The 19,532-nt window shown below is 29.7% G+C and overlaps 4 protein-coding genes across 7 annotated transcripts; 2 read left to right on the forward strand and 2 right to left on the reverse strand.

Moving 5' to 3' along the window:
* The first annotated feature begins 2,655 nt into the window (after positions 1-2,655).
* Positions 2,656-3,760, forward strand: LOC107483484 (uncharacterized). 2 transcript variants are annotated; one of them, XM_016104100.3, is made up of 2 exons: positions 2,656-2,777; positions 3,029-3,757. In XM_016104100.3, exons 1-2 carry the CDS (start codon positions 2,730-2,732, stop codon positions 3,656-3,658), a joined length of 678 nt encoding a protein of 225 aa, XP_015959586.1. In that variant the 5' UTR covers positions 2,656-2,729; the 3' UTR covers positions 3,659-3,757. The 2 variants fall into 2 exon arrangements, with proteins under 2 accessions (XP_015959586.1, XP_052117186.1); XM_052261226.1 differs by having other exon boundaries at positions 2,719-2,777; positions 3,032-3,760.
* A 1,859-nt stretch (positions 3,761-5,619) lies between these two features.
* LOC107483483 (uncharacterized) lies at positions 5,620-8,059 on the forward strand. Its single transcript, XM_016104099.3, has 4 exons — positions 5,620-5,695; positions 5,788-5,966; positions 6,851-7,073; positions 7,920-8,059. Exons 1-4 carry the CDS (start codon positions 5,620-5,622, stop codon positions 8,057-8,059), a joined length of 618 nt encoding a protein of 205 aa, XP_015959585.1.
* Positions 8,060-14,683: 6,624 nt separating this feature from the next.
* On the reverse strand, positions 14,684-17,710 carry LOC107483499 (uncharacterized). Of its 3 annotated transcripts, XR_002373626.2 has the most exons (9): positions 17,621-17,710; positions 17,379-17,458; positions 16,719-16,804; positions 16,419-16,519; positions 16,249-16,306; positions 16,066-16,126; positions 15,894-15,977; positions 15,700-15,806; positions 14,684-15,000 (listed from the first exon to the last, which is right to left on the reverse strand). XR_002373626.2 is itself a non-coding variant. In XM_052261101.1 (4 exons), the coding sequence occupies exons 1-4, from the start codon at positions 16,074-16,076 to the stop codon at positions 14,883-14,885; spliced, it is 312 nt and encodes a 103-aa protein (XP_052117061.1). In that variant the 5' UTR covers positions 16,077-16,233; the 3' UTR covers positions 14,684-14,882. The 3 variants fall into 3 exon arrangements, 1 of the variants encoding a protein (XP_052117061.1); XR_008008527.1 differs by having other exon boundaries at positions 17,379-17,667; XM_052261101.1 differs by lacking the exons at positions 16,249-16,306; positions 16,419-16,519; positions 16,719-16,804; positions 17,379-17,458; positions 17,621-17,710 and having other exon boundaries at positions 16,074-16,233.
* Positions 17,711-17,766: 56 nt separating this feature from the next.
* On the reverse strand, positions 17,767-19,170 carry LOC127739689 (RNA polymerase II C-terminal domain phosphatase-like 3). Its single transcript, XM_052261100.1, has 5 exons — positions 19,057-19,170; positions 18,934-18,972; positions 18,383-18,725; positions 18,212-18,271; positions 17,767-17,993 (listed from the first exon to the last, which is right to left on the reverse strand). Exons 3-5 carry the CDS (start codon positions 18,643-18,645, stop codon positions 17,903-17,905), a joined length of 414 nt encoding a protein of 137 aa, XP_052117060.1. The 5' UTR covers positions 18,646-18,725; positions 18,934-18,972; positions 19,057-19,170; the 3' UTR covers positions 17,767-17,902.
* Positions 19,171-19,532: the final 362 nt, after the last annotated feature.

A 19,532-nucleotide genomic window follows, 5' to 3' on the forward strand; every position in this document is an offset into this window, starting at 1 on the left:
CCAAACTTCTAACCAAGTTTGATTTGGCTAGGTTCATTCTCTAGACTTTTAACACTAAGTGCTCACCCAACTTAGTAAGAAAAACGTCTCAAGTTCATGAATACAAACAAAATTAATTACAAAACAATTTGACATAATTTCTGACTTTTTTTTAAATTATTCTCTTTGTCTTTTTTCATTGATTGAAACAAAGAAAGATAAAATTGAAGAAAAGAAAATTTAATAAAACCATGAAGGAGAAGAAGATTTAGCTAAAAAGTTATAAAGACCTAAACATTGTGTTCATTCTCTTTGTTTCAATTTTTGGTTGTTTACCCTTTTATGCAAAAGTAAAGCTTCCAAAACTTGAGCTTACTTGAATACCTTTGACTTTGTTCTTCTTCCTTATAAATCATATTAGAGACGCATAGGAGAAATAGAACAATAGCAGTGATTTCATGGATAGTAGAGTTGGCTTGGATTCTTACCTAACTTCTTCTCTTTCTTCCTTTTCTCTTGACTTCAAAGATCTGAACCATTAATCTATTCTTTGACTCCAAATTTTAATTGTGACCTTTGAGTTATAACAGACAACGATAACCTCAATTTTCTTCTTCTTATCCGAAAGTATACAGTAAAAAGATGGTAATTTCAACAAGTCAGAATAGTTGCACAAAAATGATAACTCATCTTCTTTGATATGATCTTTTTTTTATTTTTTTCTGCATCAAATTAGATTTGATTTTACTTTTTAGCTTCAACTTTTGACTTTTTTCTCTTTTTTTTCTTTGTGTATAAGATAGGTGATCTACCTTTTTCACTTTACTTGAACCATCTGAATTTACTATTTAGCTTGTGAAACATCTTTTCATCTTTAATTTCTGGGTAATCACGTGGGTTTCAAATTAGAGAAGAAAAGAAATTTTTTGGGCACATTTGTTTCGAGCAAGAGAAGAGAAGAGAAGAGAAGAGAAGAGTGTTGCCAAGGGACTTTTGGATTTGTTTAATTTTCTACACAATAACCAAACAATTTACACACACTATTGGAATTTTAACCCAAATTACTAATGTTTGTCATTATCAAATAAACGTATTGTTTCTCTCAAACTCAACACTTGGGCCGCGTTTGATTATGAGAATAGGATAATACAAGATATCGAGAACAAGACACAAATGATAGATACAAAAATTAGTATTTTTGTATTTTATTTGGTGATAAATTAGAACAAATTATGAAAGTCCAATTTATTCTATTTTTTTATTCAAAAATTTTGAAAAAAAAAATATAATAATAAAGATATAATTATGAAAAATTAACAAGAATAATGAAAGAAAAAAAATAAAACATAAGTTGTGTTTCTTGTTAGTATCTCTGGATATAATATTTCTGTCAATATTCTCATTTTTCAAATATAATTTTGTATTTCTGTGTTCCTCTCTTAGTGTCCCGTATCTATAAACAAACGCAGCCTTAGATTCTTGATTGGCACAACTAAGCATAGACTTCTCTTCCATCCCTCGACTAATTTTTTATTTTTTGGCTTTGGAGATGATGATGGGGCTTCTGATATTGATTATAAGAAATTCAATTTAGGCTATTGCAATTTTCTTGGCAGCAACCTTATGGCATAGTCTAGTAAAAAACAACAGGTGGTTAACTATTCCAGTGCTGAATCTGAATATAGAAGTGTTGCATCTGCTACTACTGAAGTCATTTTGTTGCAAAATCTTTTATCTGAGCTTTGTTTTCAATATTTTAGGACATCTACCATCTATTGTGATAATGCTAGCACAATCTAACTATCTCCTAATCCTATAATGCATAATAGGACCAAGCATTTTGATCTCAGCATTCACTTTGTGAGAGACCTTGTCAATTATAGCATCAACTCCATATTGTTCATATACCAGGTGTTGACCAAATTGTTGACATCTATACTTAGTCTCTATCTGCAGTAATAACTTTCAATAATTTTTTTGGACAAAATCAAGATCACTTTAAGAGTGTCCTTGAATTTGAAGGAGGACGCATGATAGAGAGCATAGTAATTCAGAGTCAAAGAATCATCAAAATTTAATTAGCCAAACAGAATTGATTACCAAATGAGAAAATTCTGTTTTGCCAATTAGAGCAAAACTCATTCTTCTCATGTATATATATAGTTGCTTAGCTAAGAATGTAAATACAACTTGAGTTTAGTAATCATTCTTTATTTTCTTTGATATCAGAATATACTCATCAACTTCTCTTATCTTCTTTTCTAACTTCTGTTTCTTCGTTCAAAGTAACATTGTGTAAATATCTTTCACAAAGGGAAAAAAAATAATTTATCCCACTAATAAATTAAATGAAAAATGATTTATCCCACTAATAAATTAAATGATGTTCGCTCAATAATACGGTATAGGTAGGACAAGTATGACTTTGATGGATTAATTAAGAATTCTAGAACTATATGTTACATATACCCAAGTGGTTAGGCTAATAAAACTTAAAAATAATCCCAAAATCTAAAACGACTCTGTAAAGATAAAATTCTTTAGGGCTTCATTTTCAATACAACCATTGAATTTGTGTAATGAAAAGGTGGTTGTGTTTTTCCTTAAGAAAGACAACAACTAAATTGATTTTTATTTCCAAATTATTTACTCTCTTAGAATATGCAAGACATTGTCCAAAACTCCCCATTATATGACACACAAAACATTTCTGAAATTTTATCACTTACATCCCTAGATTGTACCGCACCATGGAGGAGATTTCCAAGCACACCATACATGAACAAGATATTGTAGAGGTAATAAATATATACTCTACTTTATTGATATTATTTTATGGTGAAACTTAGGTGCAACTTACTTCACGTGAAATTGATAGCTGAGAGTCGTTAGATAATTGACTGATTTGACTAAATTTTTATCTAACGGCTCTCAGCTATCAACTTCACGTGAAGTCATCTGCATATGAGTTTTCACTTTATTTTATTTGTTTAAATTAAATTGGCCAAATTGAACATTTATTGGTTTTCTGTTTTTATTCTTGCTATAGAAGATGATATTATCAATAGGAAAGAAATTTGAAAGAATTGTTCTTAGAGGTGCCTATGAGGACATATTAGCATTGTTCAAGAAATTGAAGAAAAAAGAACAAAGTCCTCAACATTATTATCAAGAGCAATATGATCAATATCAACCTTCAGCTCCTCCAATTCCACCAGATTCCGCAGAATTATTTGATTATTATTGTTCTTTTGAAGTACATGATTGTTATGAACAAGTTGATTTTGAAGGGAAGGGACTAGTGGACAATGTTTATGTTCCTTTGTTAGAAAAAGTTTGCAATATTCATCCTTCATTGTTGGAGTGTCAAAGGAAAAGGACTTATAAGTATTCAGGTTGGGCTTTTAATGCACTTGGAAGGGTATCGCACTTTTTAGAGACAACAAAATTGGAAGAAATGAATGTGGATGCATGTGAGTGCCTTCAAATGTTGTGGGATGAAGTTCAAGTCTTTGGGTTTGAGTTGTCATGGCTTGCACCCCAAGTAGAGTTTGCTTTGAATATGGAGAAATTCATGAGGGAAGTGGAGAAGCTTGAGGAGGAAAAGAAGACCATATTCATGAGGATTCAAGAGTTAAGGATGAAATTTAAAGAGGAATTATATTTTTTGTATATCTAAAATTCAATAGCGTGTAAATATTAGGGTTTATGATTTAAAGAACAAAATTTATTAAGTCTAGCTATTTGTCATAAGTTGTAATGCTTCTTGTTTCATTTTAGGATTCAAAGTCTTCTTTGTTTTTTTCCTATTAAAGGGTCTAGAGTTTTAATAATTACTCAAAACACAAAAGTAAGCAAATATAAATAAGTATAAGATACGATGCTTAACTCATCAAACTTTGTCATTCACTATTAGAGATTTTTTTTTGGGGGGCATAAAAATGGGAAAGCATATATATGTTCAATTATTAATATGCTGCTATGTGTGGGATAAAGGAATCTCATCCCTCTTATCATTCTCAAAATCTAACGACGGAAATAAATGCATTGTTATTAGTCTTTTTTAATTTAATTCTTCGAGTTCTCTCCAAAAAGAAACAAATAAATAAATATATATATAGTCTCAGAATTAAAGAAGAAATTGAAAATACTTTAACAAAATCATTTATGTATTTAATTAATAAAAATTAAGCTTCTTAATTAGTTAAGATAGAAGGTCTATTCCAGTATTATAAAAAATTAATAAAAATAATAAAAAATAAATTATCTATTGTGTTAATATTTTTATATTTTTTTATTAAAATGAACACAAAATATATTAATTCAATGTTGATGAATATAAATCTCTATTTATGTTGACAGATGTCGAATCTATTAAATATAATTTTATGTGTGAACCCTGATACGGCCTAAAGAATGCCCAAGAAATTTGTTGACGGATTATGGGCCACATTATCGTCAAGATCCAAATTTGCCGACAAGACCAAAAATACACAGTAATAATGATATGGTTAATTGGTTATTGGTATCACAATAAGATAGTATAACAATTTTAAGACATTATACATAGAAATATAATTAGACAATTTGAAATGGTTGTTTAACAACTCATATATATAACCTAAAGTCATATTGTTCAACACAAAATTATTCAGCTAACACAGCATCCAATACATTTAGTTCTGAAGAGTCACTTTTATTTATTGTTTTTCCCTCAACTGATTTGATGCTGAATCCACACAAGTCTCCCTCTTTCAAGCTAGATGCTTCACAAAATTCCTTCCAATTACTTTTAAGTTTGTATTCTTTTTTCCTGTTTTGGCTTTTAATTAATTTAAAAATAAAATTTCTTCTATCTTTTTTTGGTCCAATAATATTTTAATCATTTTTTATTAAAATTCTAAAAATTGAACAAATTATTAAATTGATAGAATTAAAAATTAAAGAATTTAAATATTCAATCAAAATTTAACTGAAGTTGAATCGGTTATAATAAAATAATATATTTATATATAAGGGTTGTGCTACGTGTACACTAAAATAAACTACTAAAGTCAGTCACCAGTATAAAATATATGCTAAAATACAAATATATATTGAAAATTCTGGTGTTAGGGCTTGTTTGGGTGAGCTTTTAAGAAAAGATCTTTTTTTGAGTTATCTTTTTTTAAAAGATCTTATAGAGAAGTAAAAGTAATTTTATATTTGGATATCTCATGTAAAAAGGGCTTTTTATCTATCAATTATGTTTGGGTATAACAATATAAAAGTACTTTTTTGTTTATTTATTACACGAAAAACATCTTTTTTTAAGGAAAAAAGATCTTTTAAAAAAAGATGTAAATTACAGATTCTCAAAAAAGATTTTTTTTATTTTACTAATACTTTTACTTTTACTACTAGAAATTTACCAAATACATTAAAAAGTAAAAAAATATTTTTTTTTAATAAAAAAAATTTTAACAAAATAATAGCGCTGAAACAAGCACTTTGTCTAAATTAAATTTATTAATCGATTCTTAGTTAATCCAATTAAATCAATCGATTCGTTCCGATTCCATAACCATACTCTCTACACACTGCATTCGCTATATAATGTGTTTCAATTAATTCAAACCATATTCTCAAGGTTCGATAATTATGGCATTTAAACATAGTTTTAGACGCCGTGTTTTAGCTTTTGCTTTGCTTTATGTTTGTCTATTTTGGAAATTAGGTATGATTAGGATTATATTTTTTAATTTAATTATTTTGTGAACAAAATTAATGGATTTGAATTTAATCACATGTTGAGTCTTAATTTGATAGGAAATGCTGATGATGGTGATGATGATTATCCCGAGAACCAGATAGGTTCTGGAATTGGTGGTGCTGGAGTTGGAAACGGTAGCAATACAGGGGTTGGTGGTGGTAGAGTAGGAGCTGGGTTTGTTATACTTGGTGACCCTTCTCAAATTGTCTCCAAATCCTTGCTTTGTTTCAGTGATGTGAGTACCATCTATATTACCCACATTATTTTTTGTTATCTTTCTTAAATGAAGTTCGTTAAAGAGTTAATGAAATATTTGTATAATGTGTACAATGGACTGTTTATTTGTCTCAATATGAGTTAAAAAATGAATATTCAGAATAAAATACTACTAATTTCTCAAATATAATACACTCATATTATCCAGAATAACCATCTAGATATCAGGGATAATAAACATCTAATATCCTACTGAATCGAACATCCCTAAACTCTTATTGTACATATTGTACATATACTCCATTGACTCTCTATACTTTCTCTTCTTAAATAACCGCTTTTAATTAAATTGGATTCTCTATTTGAATTAGAAATACTCCTTAGTATTTTGATTTATTCTTACTTATTTGTAGTTTAAAAATATTATATGTATGCACCAAAAATTAGTTTTAGTATATTTATGTATAAACATATATGTTTTTTATTTATTTTTATTGTATATTTTATTTTTTAATATCTAATCTATACCAAAACTAATTTAGTGGTTGATTTTTAGAATGTACGTAATATAATTAATTTTTAGAATACGATTTTAAATTGATTTTCGGCCAAAACTATAATTTTTTTTTATCATTTGATAAAAATTGCACTTTTGCTTCAAACTTAATAGAAAATTGCATCCAACTTGGAGGAATGTAAAAATTCAATTTCCTTAGAAGTCTTAACTTCTTTAATTTATGCAAACTTACTGTTTTTAACATTCTTGTTATCAAATTATTAATAACCAAGTTAGTAAATGACATATTAATAACAATTAAACATTACAGTTTAATCTATTTGTACTAGACATTGATGGTAATTAAATAGTTCAACCAATCCTCATTGCATTGTGTGTTCATTCAGATTTATAAAAGTTGTGAAGAGCCATATAGATTAAGTGAGAAAGGAGACTTGAATGTAGCAAGAGAGAAGATTTATAAGTTCTGTGAAGGGCCATGTTTGTCTGAGACTAGATTGGTCCTTAGTTGCCTCAAAAAGATATACAGCCGCTTTACATTTTCTAACAAAGCAACCATACAAGACATCAGAGAAACAATTCATGATGGCTGTTTTGGCTTCCTTTTAGGTAATAACTACTATTCTTTCATATATACCACCCATGAATTTTCATACGTATAAATTCAAAAAAAAAAAAGAGTATATTTTAAGCAAGATTTTAAAAATAAAATAATATATTTATATATAAAATATATAATTTTTTAGGATAAAGTCATCTCTTTATTTTATTATTTTAAATCAGTTAATAATTAAAAATTAAATCGATTTGACTGATTAATTAATTTTTATTTTTTTTATTTTTGACTAATTATATATCTCTAATATGCGAAAATTTCTATTGAGATTGCTTTTTTTTTTTGCCTAAGGCTTATTTTCTTTTTTTATTTGTTTTATACTAACTTTTTTCTTTTAAAGTTCACCAAATATCGAACGGTTGACTTTTCCTATATAAAATTCTGATACCATATCATAAAATTACTTCTCTAAAAGATTTAGACTAGACTAATAGTTAAAAAGATATAAGATAAATAGTTATATCTTTAATAACTAGAGCATTTTAGTATTCAATAAATCCTACTTAACTACCAATTCGATCTGATTCAGTTCTCAAAAAATGATTTTAACGTGAACTTTCTAACAAAAGACAAATATTCAAGTTTACGTTGTTGTCACTTTCTGTTACATTTTTTATTTTGAGTTAATGTATCTAATAAATATGAACATTTTAATGATCTGTTATAGACGTTTTTGGATAAATTTAAATACATTTATCCAATAATGTATAAAAAAAAGTAATAATAACAGATAAAAGATAACGAGAATAATATAAATTTATATATATAACCATATCGTATTAGAAAACCAGATGATATGAAATTGTTAATAATGATAAATTGGTATTGCATTGAAGCAGCTGATCGTGACTTGAATGTCATTAAGCACATGGAGAAGGAAGCTGATGAAAAAGAAAACAGAGGTTTGAAGGGTGCTAAAACCTGCAATGTTTTAATGGGGCTTGCTTTGATCCTAATGGCCCCTGCTCTATTACTCTAATCATAATTAAATAATAAGTGCAAATCAATTGTACTTTAATTTTAGTTTGATAGTACTAAATTAATTAGGGTAATAATATAATTCCACTGCTTATCCAAATGAGTGTGAGAGTGTTTTAAAGCTTGGAGTCGTCGAAAAAGTTGTATCTGTGGATCACATGCATGAATCATGAATTCATGATTTCATGGTGTGTGTAGATTTTTATTTTTATTAAATTTGAGGAATGAACTATTATATTAAGTTATTGACTTGCAATCCTCAAAGATCTTACATACACTATTAAGCTAATGATGATATATTAAGTTAAGTATTAGAAATAAGAAATTAAATTAGACAAAAAATTGTGTATTATTGAGTATATTTAAGTTGTCTAAAATAATCTAATATAGAAAAATATTTATAGGTGTTAAAAGAATTGTAATAATAAAAACGTAATATTTTATAATAAATATTTAAATATATTAAATAGTTTTAATTAATTTTAATTGATCATAATTATATTCTAACACTAAGTTTTATTCCAATGGATCGCGACGATCAAAATTAGAACAATTTTAAAAAAAATTTCATGAATAAATAAAAAATAAATAATATTTCCAAAAATAAAATATAACAACTTATATGTTTGTCTTATATACGGATCTCGTTTACCCTTGGTAGAAGTTGGAATTGTTGTTTAAATCAAGCCCTATATTTTTTTGTTTGTTGATTATAAAGTTGTGTTTAAATTAAGATGAAAAAGTATAAAGGAATAATGTTTTTTTTAACAACATAAACAATAAGTTAAAAAAAATTAATTTTAATTTTAAAAATTAAATTTTGAATTAATTAAGTGTAATCATAATTTTATATTTTTTTATTTTTAAATCATTTTTTTCAAACGAAATCACTTTTTATCTTTTTGTGCTGTCTTCCCAATTTTTCTAACTACTTGCTGTTCAAAACTTCGCTGTTAGGCATTTATAGTGTGCCACCGATCCGCCTACACAGATCTCTACTGCCGCCGGAAGGAGAGCTGTTGCGAGGTATTCGTCCGTTCGCGAGGTGCTTGCCCGGCCGCAAGTGCCGTTGTATCGCGTTACACATGCAGTCGTCGCAACTGCTATCTCGCAATCTTGTGCCACCGCCGCCTCTGTATCACGGTCGTCGTCTCGGTTTCTCTCACAGCTACTATCTCATTATTTGTTTCTTATCAATTAAGTCAGATGTTTATTTTACTATGTATTCAAATGGTTCTTTTCATTCTAAAGCGGAAGTTTATTTGGATATACCATAGTATTTTACTTGATTTGCTTGATTCTGCATACACATGTTTCGTAGGTTTATTTTGTTATGTGGTTTAGATTAGATTTAGTTTAATTTTGCTTGAATTCAAGTTGGATTTGAGTTACGCCATTTAAACATAGTGTACGAATGGTATTTTGGTCAACTTGTTAGTTTGTTCTTATCAACTAAGGTGGATGTTTATTTTACTATGTATGCGGATGGTTCTTTTCATTAAGATGTGGATGTTTATTTGGGTCATAACATTTTGATGAACGAAGCAAAGCAACATGCGATGGAAGTGACAAAGAAATGACGCAGCGGTGTGGAAGCAAGGGCAGAAGTGCAACATTGGAATAACGGTAAAACAAAACCTCTGGCTCGGTGACGGTGTGACGTAACTTCGTGGCCTTCGAAATGGGCAGAGCAGCAGCGGGCGAAGGATGTGGAGAAGACACGACTGCCGGCAATGACATAGCGACAATGGTACAGCGTCCGCGCAATGAAAAAACTGCGATTCTCCTCAGCGAGTGAGGGCAGCATTGAAAAGCTTTGTTTCCAGCGATAGAAAAAGCGGTGGTGAGATGATGCGGTAAAAAAATAGCGTTAATGTTAAGAGTAAGTAAAAACAGGGTTTAAGTTAAAAAAGAAGGTAAAATTAAAAATACAGTGAAATAATTATATTGGATGTTATTTTCATATTTAGTGGACTTAAAATGTAATTTATTATTCACAATGTTTATAATTTCTGTTGTCTACATAGTAAAATTAAATTAAGATTTATATTTTGATTTGTTAGTTGAACTTTCAATTATGTGTTGTATGTATGCGTTTTGTAATTTTGTAAAATTAAATTTGTTATTTTTATGCGTTGTTGAAAACAGATTTTTAGTACATTGTACTAGTTCTTTTTACTAGTTTAAAAATTGAAAAACTAAACCAAATTAAATCAATTAAATTCAGTTTGATTTGATTGATGAGTTAATCTCAAAGAAAAAAGTCAACAAAATCAATTCAATTAAATTCGGTATATGATTAGATTAAAATTTTTTTTATCAAAAGTTTAAAACTCAACCAATTCACAATACCGCAAACACCCTACTAAGAACTAATAGTATTGGAGAAAATTGATTTATATTATCAAGTTTTGCTAATAATAAGTGTACCAAAAATACTAATTTAAAATACCATAAATACCTCGCTTACATTTTAAACGTATTAAATGCATTGATAATAAATTGAAGGAATCAATTTTTTATTTTATATTTTGTTAACCAATATTCTTTGTCATAAATGATAATATATTTTAAAATAATAATATATCTAAGGGTAAAATATGTTTTTATTCTTAACAGTTTTAAAATTTTTAAAATTATTCCTAATATTTAATTTAATTTGATTATGTTCTTAAGGTTTGAAATAAATTTTAATTTTTTATTAAAATGTTAACAATAAAAAATTAGTCAAAATTTTTTTCAATTTTATCCTCAATTCAATCTATCTTTTAATACAAGAGTCTCTTTTAAATTTAAAATTTGAATTTTATGATTTTTTTAATTTGTCTGCTATTGAAATTTTTTTCTCAAATAATAAAAATTGAATTTTATTTTTTTATTATAAAAACTCTATATTATATTACAAAATTATTTATTTTAAAAATTCAATGTTGAAAAGTGAGTTTGGAGAGTTACGAGGGAACAGGGGTGTTCGCGGATCGGATATGGTCGAAAATTTGATCCGATTCGCACAATTTTCATTGGATCGGATCGGATATGATATCCACATTTTTTAGTGCCGGATATGATCTGATCCGATCTGCAAATGTGCAGATCGGATCGGATATCAGATATCGGATATATCCGCATGATTAAACCTTTTCTTTTTAATCATATTTCTATGTAAAAAAATTCAATAAAAATATTTTTTTATACTTTTAAACTTATTTATTCTTAAAATATTTTTAATCAAACTCTTTCTAAATAACAAAATAAAATAATACAATATATGAATAATAATTACTAACTAAAACATACAAACAAGTAAATATAACACCAAACATATATATATATATTTATTTCTTTTTTAATTATTATTGTGCGGATCTGCAGATCTGCGGATCGGATACGCGGATGTAGAGCAGATATCCACGATCCGATCCGATCAATTTACGGATCAGATCGTATCCGCAATTTTTGAATCGGATGCAGATATTTATCACAAATCTGCGGATACGATCCGATTTATGGACACCCTATAAAGAAAGAGAGAAGTTTCACGAAACTGAAATTTGGTGGCTAGAGATAATAATCTTATATCTGAGTATATTAATTCAATAAATTCTCATATTAGAAAGTTTAATTATTATAAGTGTCACTTCCACTACTTATACCAAAAGGGGATTTTATGGTGTTGATGATGAGTGTAAGCATGACATGCTTATATGTGGTGTCATGATAAGATGAAGACGCTTAGAGCTGAAAATAGATTTGAGTACCGGATTTGTAAAGGGATTTCATTGCTTTTATTTTGTTGTTTTGTAGAGATTAAATAATTAAGAGATAATCATTAAATTAGAGATGGTTAAATAATGGGTCAATTGATAGATTGAGCTGTGTAATATTGAGCAAAAATAAATGAAAAATAAGGAGAATTCCAAAAAAAAAAAAATAAAGAAAGTCCCAAAAATTCTAAGTAACTACACGAGGGACATCCGAACATGAACTAAATGTATGCTTTTTGAAATAATTTAAAGTCAGCAATTATTTTATTTTAATATTTGAATTTTATATTCTATAAAAATATTTTATTTTTGTAGTAATTAATAGTTTGTATTTATTTTTAGATTTTTTAAAATTTTTAAAAAATTAATTTTAATTAATATAATATATGATAAATTATTTAAGTAGATACAGTATAAATTATGAGTATATTAAATCAAACATAGTAATCAAACATAGACTCTTTCTCTCTATACTGACATTCATTTGATATTTCTCTGTACGTTTATATTCCACGAAAACTAAAGTTGATAAAATTATATAGTTTGAATAAATTTTGTAACACTATGAAAAATACATGGCTATTTATAAGTAAATTTAATTAAAAAGTTAATGCTACAATATTATTCAAATAAAACATATATTGTTGTTATATACACATTTTAATATTTTTTATTTAATTTAAAATTTTTACTGCTTATCTTATAATATATATTTTCATTTTTTTAGATGTTTTTAATTTATAAGTAAATTTAATTAAAAATATAATACTACAATATTATTCAAGTAAAAACTATATTATTATCATGTACATATTTCATTACTTTTTGATTTAGTTTAAAATTTTCACTACTTATTCTTATAATATATATTTTTATTTCTTTTAGATATTTATTAAAAATGTTTGGAATGAATACCACATTTATTAAAAATGCAAGTTCATGTCCCTTATGTAGTGGCTTGAAATTTTTTGGGACCTTCTTTATTTTTGTTGAGACCCTCCTTATTTTTCATTTATCTTAGATCAACATCACAGATCTCAGTCTGTCAATTGGCCCATTACTTAACCATCTCTAATTTATTGCTTACTTTCTAATTGTTTAATCCCTACAAAGTAACAAAATAGAAACAACGGAGTCACTTCACAAATTCCATACCCAAATCTATCTTCAGCTCCACGCGTCTCTATTTTATCATGACACCACATATAAACATGTCATGCTTACAACCAGCATCAGCACTATAGAATTTTCCTATACCAAAAACTAGAGAGTAACTTCTTTTTAAATACACTTTTCTAATTTACTAACAAACCTGTTATGTCAACCTAACTAATCACTAACTACAATTAATCTAATTTTTTACAATTAGTCTTTACCATCAATTTCAATACCTACAATTAGTTATTCAGTAAATACGATAGAGTCTTTCTCATGTAACACCCTTTCTTAAACTAGAATGATTTTTGTTTATCATTCTCAGCTTGGAATGACGTTTTTGAAATAGATTCACAACTAGAAAATGGATTAATACAGACAGATTTATAGACAGATTTAGTCTTTATTACAGACGGATTTTTGGTTACCGACGAAATTACCGACGAATTTTGTCCTTCTGTAAAAGCCCCGTCGAAAATTATTCACCGACGGATTTTTTTCCGTCGGAAAATTACAGACGGATTTTTACCAGTTACCGACGGATTTTTCCTCTGTAAATTTTCTATCCATTTCCCAAAGGCGACGAACTTTCCGACGGATTTTCCGTCTGTAATTACAGACGGATTTTTCGACAGATTTTTCGTCTGTAATTACAGACGGATTTTTCGACGAATTTTCCGTCTGTAATTACAGACGGATTTTCTGTCTGTAATTTGAACCTTGGAAAATCATCTCACACTATAATTACAGACAGAAAATCTGTCTGTAAATCCGTCGGTAAAGTAAAATAGAATTTTTTTAAAATTTTTCCATTGCAAAATGAATACTTTAGGTTTATTTTTTAAATTTCCTCCATCAAACACACTGTAAATTGAAAAAAAAGAGGCCAAAAATCATATAGATAAACATAATATTCATTACATGATACCTATAAAATTGGATGTTATTTTTCAACATCATTGGCCAATATCTCACTATCTCAATAAAAAGATACCCAAAAAAATAAATCATTGACAGAACTATAACTATTTACATTACTCATTGACACTACTAGTTCCTTCATTTTCAACAATTTAAACAAACAAGATTTTATATTGATCCTATTCCTTTTAGATTGCATGATGGTGACTTGCTCAGAGCCAATGACAAATATACCTTCTGGATCTCCTTGTGGTTGTGTGTGGCCACTTCAAGTTAAACTCCACATCAGCATTGCAATATACAAGTTCTTCCCTTTGGTTTTCAAGCTAGCTAAGGAAATTGCAGCCAGTCTTTTGTTGAGTCGCAACCAGGTTCGCATTGTTGGAGCTAATGTAGCAAATCATCAACTAAAGAAAACCACTGTTCTCTTAAATTTGGTGCCTCAAGGAGTTAAGTTTGATGATACAACAGCATTCTTGATATACAAGAAATTCTGGCACAAAGAAATTCTCACTGATGCTTCCCTTTTTGGCACAAGAAATTCTGGCACAAAGAAAATCTAATGGCTTATTCAACCAGAAAAAGAATATATTTCAAGGTACCTAATTACTTTCATGGCTTATAAGGCAACTCGCGAAATCTTAAAAACCAGATCCTTGTGACATTGATTAATGGAAATATTGAGATAATATTCTATATATTCTATTTATTTTAATCAGCAAAGGGAAGAAAACACAGTTTGTATTGACACAGCTCTCTTCTTTATTTATAGAGTTTGCTGATATAGAAGCTGTCACAAAGCAGAGTTTCAAAAATTCATCCTTCTAAATGGTCTTCACACACACATCACAACTATACTAATATTTGGCAACTGAATTTGCCTTTCAATTGAAGGGCGCAATATAGATTTGCCTCAACAAGGACCTTTGCCTTCTTTGAATTTAGCTTGGACAAAATAGCTTCATCTACTAAGAAATTGCCTTCTCAATCATCTCTGCTCCAATAAATTCTGTGATTCCAACAGTAGCAGCCATGTTTGATGTTTCTTCTCTGCTTTGCTTGCTTGGTTTCTTCAATTTCATCTTTCTTAGAAGTTAGAACCCTGGTTTCATTCAAAATAGTAGAATTCATCTAATGTTCACATGGCATTTGTTAATGAGACTATGTGATATTATAAGTCAAAAGAAGAATGAGGGAACTGGCCTAGAAAACACTTTCATTTGGTACTCTTTCCATGTTCTCCAACCTTTACTTGCTTCTATATTTCCTAAACAAAAAGAAAAACAAAAGAAAAGAAAAGAAAACACTTTATTATATGATAGTTGTTATTTTAAGAACTTATGTTTGTTTTAACAACTTAAGTTAATCCTTCTGAACAAGTTATATATGAACATTTTTTCCAATAGAAACGGCTTATATCAGCAGTCTTGATTTGCATATACGCTGTTGGAAGACTTCCAGATTTACTTGACATCTATTTTACAATTTATATTACAAGAAGCACAATCATTAATCCCCTTCTCTCTCACCTCTTCCTCTCTTTCACAAAACAACAAAAGGGAAAGGGACAGAGAGCCTGTTCACTGCTTCAATGAACAAATGATTCTTTTCCTTTTGCTCAAGGGAACAGTATCCAGACCTTATTACCAAAACTCAACGAATCAGGCCAGACTCTGAAGAGAATATGGATCACTTAGTTTATTTATTTATTTTTTCATTAAATGCATGAAATTGAAAAAAAACTGGACAAAATTGAAACCAAATTCAATACACTAAAGATGAAATTGAGACAAACTCTCACCTTTGGATAGCCCAGTAACGCATATAACAAGACCAGCAAAAGGAGCATTTAATCGAATATGTGGGGAGGATGAAACAGAAGACATTGGCTCCAATGGCTGCAGAGCTCTGAACGAAGACATATGTGAGGTCAACTACAACTGAGATGGAGTTTAATGTGACATAAACTGAAAAAGGAAATTGAATGCCACCAACCTGCAACATGCCTATGAAACATAGGATCTCCAAATTTCTGCATCCAGATGAAATCATCATACAGTGAGTGGTATACTGGATAATCTGCAGAATTCACAAAGAAACAAAGCTTGAGAATACATTTCAAAAGGAAAGAAAAATCAAATGGCTGTAGAAGACAGGGAGAACGCACGACATAACCATAGCCCCTAAGAGTGAAATCGCGAGACCAGTAGCACCGCTTCCTTTTAGTTCTGGCACAAAAAGACCCTTCAGAACTTCTTTAGCAACAGGTTTTGCATATCCAAGCTCAACAAAAAAAGCATGCAGTAATTGTAAATACTAGAAATGCAATCAAGAATTCAAGTTTTCTAACCTGTTTCAATAACAACATAGAAACGGGCTCATATTGTTGTTATATAGATAGATAGTACCTAATATAACATGCAATGACGACCATAAAGTTGTTCAGGATACAAATAATTCCCTGTCGTATAATAGCAGAGAAGAATGGAACACAGAAAACTACCCCATATTGTTGCTCACCGTTAGAAGAAAACTGGCAAATATATACACAAGAAAATCTGGTAAGGCATCTCCATCGACTAGATACGTGTCCCAGAGACGTGTGACAAGTGGAAGGGTATCTGGTTACATAAATCAGATATCAGATTAGGCAAAATCGTTAAATCATGCAAAATTTGTGTAGTTTATTAATTTTAGTTTTTCACCATCAGACTTCGAAGTGCTTGGGACTTGATATTAAATCACTTTAAGATTCATTTATGAAGCTTTTCATAATCAATAAGCACTTATAAAGACAAAATAGTAGTTCTCGGAGTAAACCTCGCGGATTAGAAGGCAGTTGAATCAGTAGAAAGCAAACTGAAGAAATTCTAGTCCCTGAAGCTCCATGTGGTTTGAAACAGGCTCTGGCACGGTTCAAAAGTTTCACTAGGACATATCATATTGTATTACTATTTTAGAGGCATGGTGAAATAATACAGATACAAACCACGTGCGATGATGAGGCATTAAGTTCGTGTAATTATACTTTTCCTAAGTAAGCTATTGCTCTGAACTGATAATCAAAGAAAAGGACACAAGAGGTCACAACCAAACTAACAATAGCAATACAAAAAAGTGTTCCAATCTCTCTCATTACAAGCTAACTTATCCCAAGTCAAGGGTAAGAACTTCCCATCTGCACCAATCAAAGACACCAAAAATTCTTTGGCACACAAAATGCATTGCCATAGCACTTTTTCTTACTTAGTTTAGCCGAAACCTTAAAAATCAATCAAGACCAAAACACCAAATGCTTCAACCTTGTGTACATACACCAAAGTTTCACCAAAAACTCCAAACATTCAATTCCAATTTTTTTACTTTGACATTTCTAGTAATTAATCGCTAACTAGCATACAAGTCTATAAAAAAAATCAACTGCTCATGGCTAGTCACATTACTTAAAGGAGTTCAAAATTGAAATTAGAATGTATCTACCTGCTCCATTTCGTAAATTAGAATGTTGCCAATCCATTACTAAGTTAATTTTGGCTCTTCTAGACAGCTCAGTTGGATACCTGATGAATAAAAATAGAAGATGTTATAATTTATTAAGTTATTTATTCTAATCTCTGTCACCCTAATCTGTCCTTTCAATGAACATACAGAAATGAGGGAAATGAACCCAAAATCGTATTTTACTAATGAAGAAATCTCCTGCATAAATCAGATTAAGTTACATAGGATTTAGAAACATCTTCACTGGTGGGGATCCTAGTTTTGAAACAAAAAGCAGGTCCTTGGAATCCATGCCGCGTGAACTGGAAAACTGTCCTGAAGACATACTCATATTATTATGGTGAACAAATATATTTATGTTTATATCACAAAACTGGAAAACCTGCATAGTGCAAAAATACTTAACCCATTTACAAAGCTCTTATCCTCCCTCTTTCTTGGCTATCATCCTACACTGTAAAAATGGAGTTACCAGAATCACTTGACTCAAGTTGCTTCAACGCCTAATGCGTTTTACCACTATTTGTGGGACCAACATGCAGGATAATCCTGCGATGTTTCCTTCTGGCCGGTGGATACCAAGTATGAGGGGAGCTAAAACAACCAAAAATCAATCATGAGGCTTCAGAACCATAAAATGATAAAATCAATATCAATGCCAGTGCAGCTTTTAACTTAATTATCAAATGATAAATATCAATTAAGAATTTCAGTAACGAATACAAAAGAGCATTATCACAAACAGGTTCCGTGCAAAGTTCCGAAACTAATGTAAAGAGAGCAGATTGAAAAGCAATGCAATGTAAGCTTACGTCAAGTCAGTGAAATCATTTCTGATGGCACCATGAGTAGAGCAAGTCCCCTCAAAGGATCTACAAGAACAAATAGCCACAAATAAAACAAAATCGATTCAGTGAGAATAAACTCCAATGTCAGCAAATTAGTTGAAACAAACAAAAACCCATCAACAGTTCTTCACTTACTCCTCCACATTAGCAACTGTAACACCCTCCAGAACCTCCCTAACACTGAGCTTATGAGATGTGGAATCAGTATCTGAAGCAACTACACCACATTCAGCAACACTCTGAACCCTCTCTGTTACTGATGCTTCAGGGTCAGCGCCATCATCATCAATCTCACCCTCCTCCAACTCTCCTTCCTCTTTATCATCATCCACAATCACCACCTCGCTTGCATTCTCCTTAACACCAGCAGACCCAGAAGATGATTGATTGGAAGACATGGCAGCACTGGCATTAACATTTGCATTTGAATCAACTAAACAGATGCTATTTCATATATTCTTCCCCGGTGGATATTACTCTAAGACAAAAACAGAATCATAAGGTTTAAAGAACAAAACAAAAAAGGGGTTAACAAAGAAAGAAAGTGGTACCTATGTGACGTTAAGATGAGTAAGTTCAGTGCAGAATGAGTCAAACTTAAAGCTGATATCAAATTATGAATTTTGAAATTCTGTGTTTTGTTTCTGGTAACTGTCTCAAGAACAAAAATCAGAGATAAAAATCACCTATTGCTGTGAAACACCCAGCACAGCTTTCAGTAAGACCTGTTACATCAAAATGAATACACAATCATCAACAATTTCATCTCTATTCAAAGACACTGAAAGATCAAATATCAAAGTTGATACCATATCCTTGTGATAATGTAGATCCACTAGTGGCCCTCATAAACTCCTCAACATGTCTAGGCAAAGGAGCAGCTCCTGATAACAAGATTCGAACTCGTCCACCTAATGCTTGTTTTGTCTACCAATTATTCAAACCAATAATGTATTCGCTTTTTAATTCAATCTTTCATGAGTTTTCTATCTTGCTAGTAAAGTATTGATTAAGTTTAAAGCATACCTTATCAAACAAAGGTGCTGCTCTGTAATGTGGAAGACCCTTCTCTAGATTTCTCAACTTGCTGTTGTTAGAGTCAAGATTAGTTTACATATGAATTGGTAATTAAAACTGTCAAAGAGATTAATTAGTGATACAAAATACTAGTTATATGCATAATGAAACAGTGGTAGTTTGGAATATATATATCCTTAATCAAATGCTGTGCTGCAGATTTGACTTGATATTCAACAACTCTGTCAATCAACAATTATATAATAAA

Source organism: Arachis duranensis, chromosome 4, assembly GCF_000817695.3.
Source record: "Arachis duranensis cultivar V14167 chromosome 4, aradu.V14167.gnm2.J7QH, whole genome shotgun sequence".
Classification (NCBI taxonomy): Eukaryota; Viridiplantae; Streptophyta; class Magnoliopsida; order Fabales; family Fabaceae; genus Arachis; species Arachis duranensis.

Excerpts from the sequence above, each read along its gene's own strand:
- LOC107483484 (XM_016104100.3), top strand. The coding sequence starts at position 2,730 with ATGGAGGAGATTTCCAAGCACACCATACATGAACAAGATATTGTAGAG. Across the intron at positions 2,778-3,028 it reads ATGAACAAGATATTGTAGAG|AAGATGATATTATCAATAGG; the intron begins GTAATAAATATA and ends TTCTTGCTATAG.
- LOC107483483 (XM_016104099.3), top strand. The coding sequence starts at position 5,620 with ATGGCATTTAAACATAGTTTTAGACGCCGTGTTTTAGCTTTTGCTTTG. Across the intron at positions 5,696-5,787 it reads TTGTCTATTTTGGAAATTAG|GAAATGCTGATGATGGTGAT; the intron begins GTATGATTAGGA and ends TTAATTTGATAG. Across the intron at positions 5,967-6,850 it reads CCTTGCTTTGTTTCAGTGAT|ATTTATAAAAGTTGTGAAGA; the intron begins GTGAGTACCATC and ends GTGTTCATTCAG.
- LOC107483499 (XM_052261101.1), bottom strand. Across the intron at positions 15,807-15,893 it reads GTTTCATAGGCATGTTGCAG|AGCTCTGCAGCCATTGGAGC; the intron begins GTTGGTGGCATT and ends GTCTTCGTTCAG. Across the intron at positions 15,001-15,699 it reads CGTTACTGGGCTATCCAAAG|GGTTCTAACTTCTAAGAAAG; the intron begins GTGAGAGTTTGT and ends GAATGAAACCAG.
- LOC127739689 (XM_052261100.1), bottom strand. The coding sequence starts at position 18,645 with ATGTCTTCCAATCAATCATCTTCTGGGTCTGCTGGTGTTAAGGAGAAT. Across the intron at positions 18,272-18,382 it reads ACAGTTGCTAATGTGGAGGA|ATCCTTTGAGGGGACTTGCT; the intron begins GTAAGTGAAGAA and ends TTGTTCTTGTAG. Across the intron at positions 17,994-18,211 it reads AATGATTTCACTGACTTGAC|CTCCCCTCATACTTGGTATC; the intron begins GTAAGCTTACAT and ends TGGTTGTTTTAG.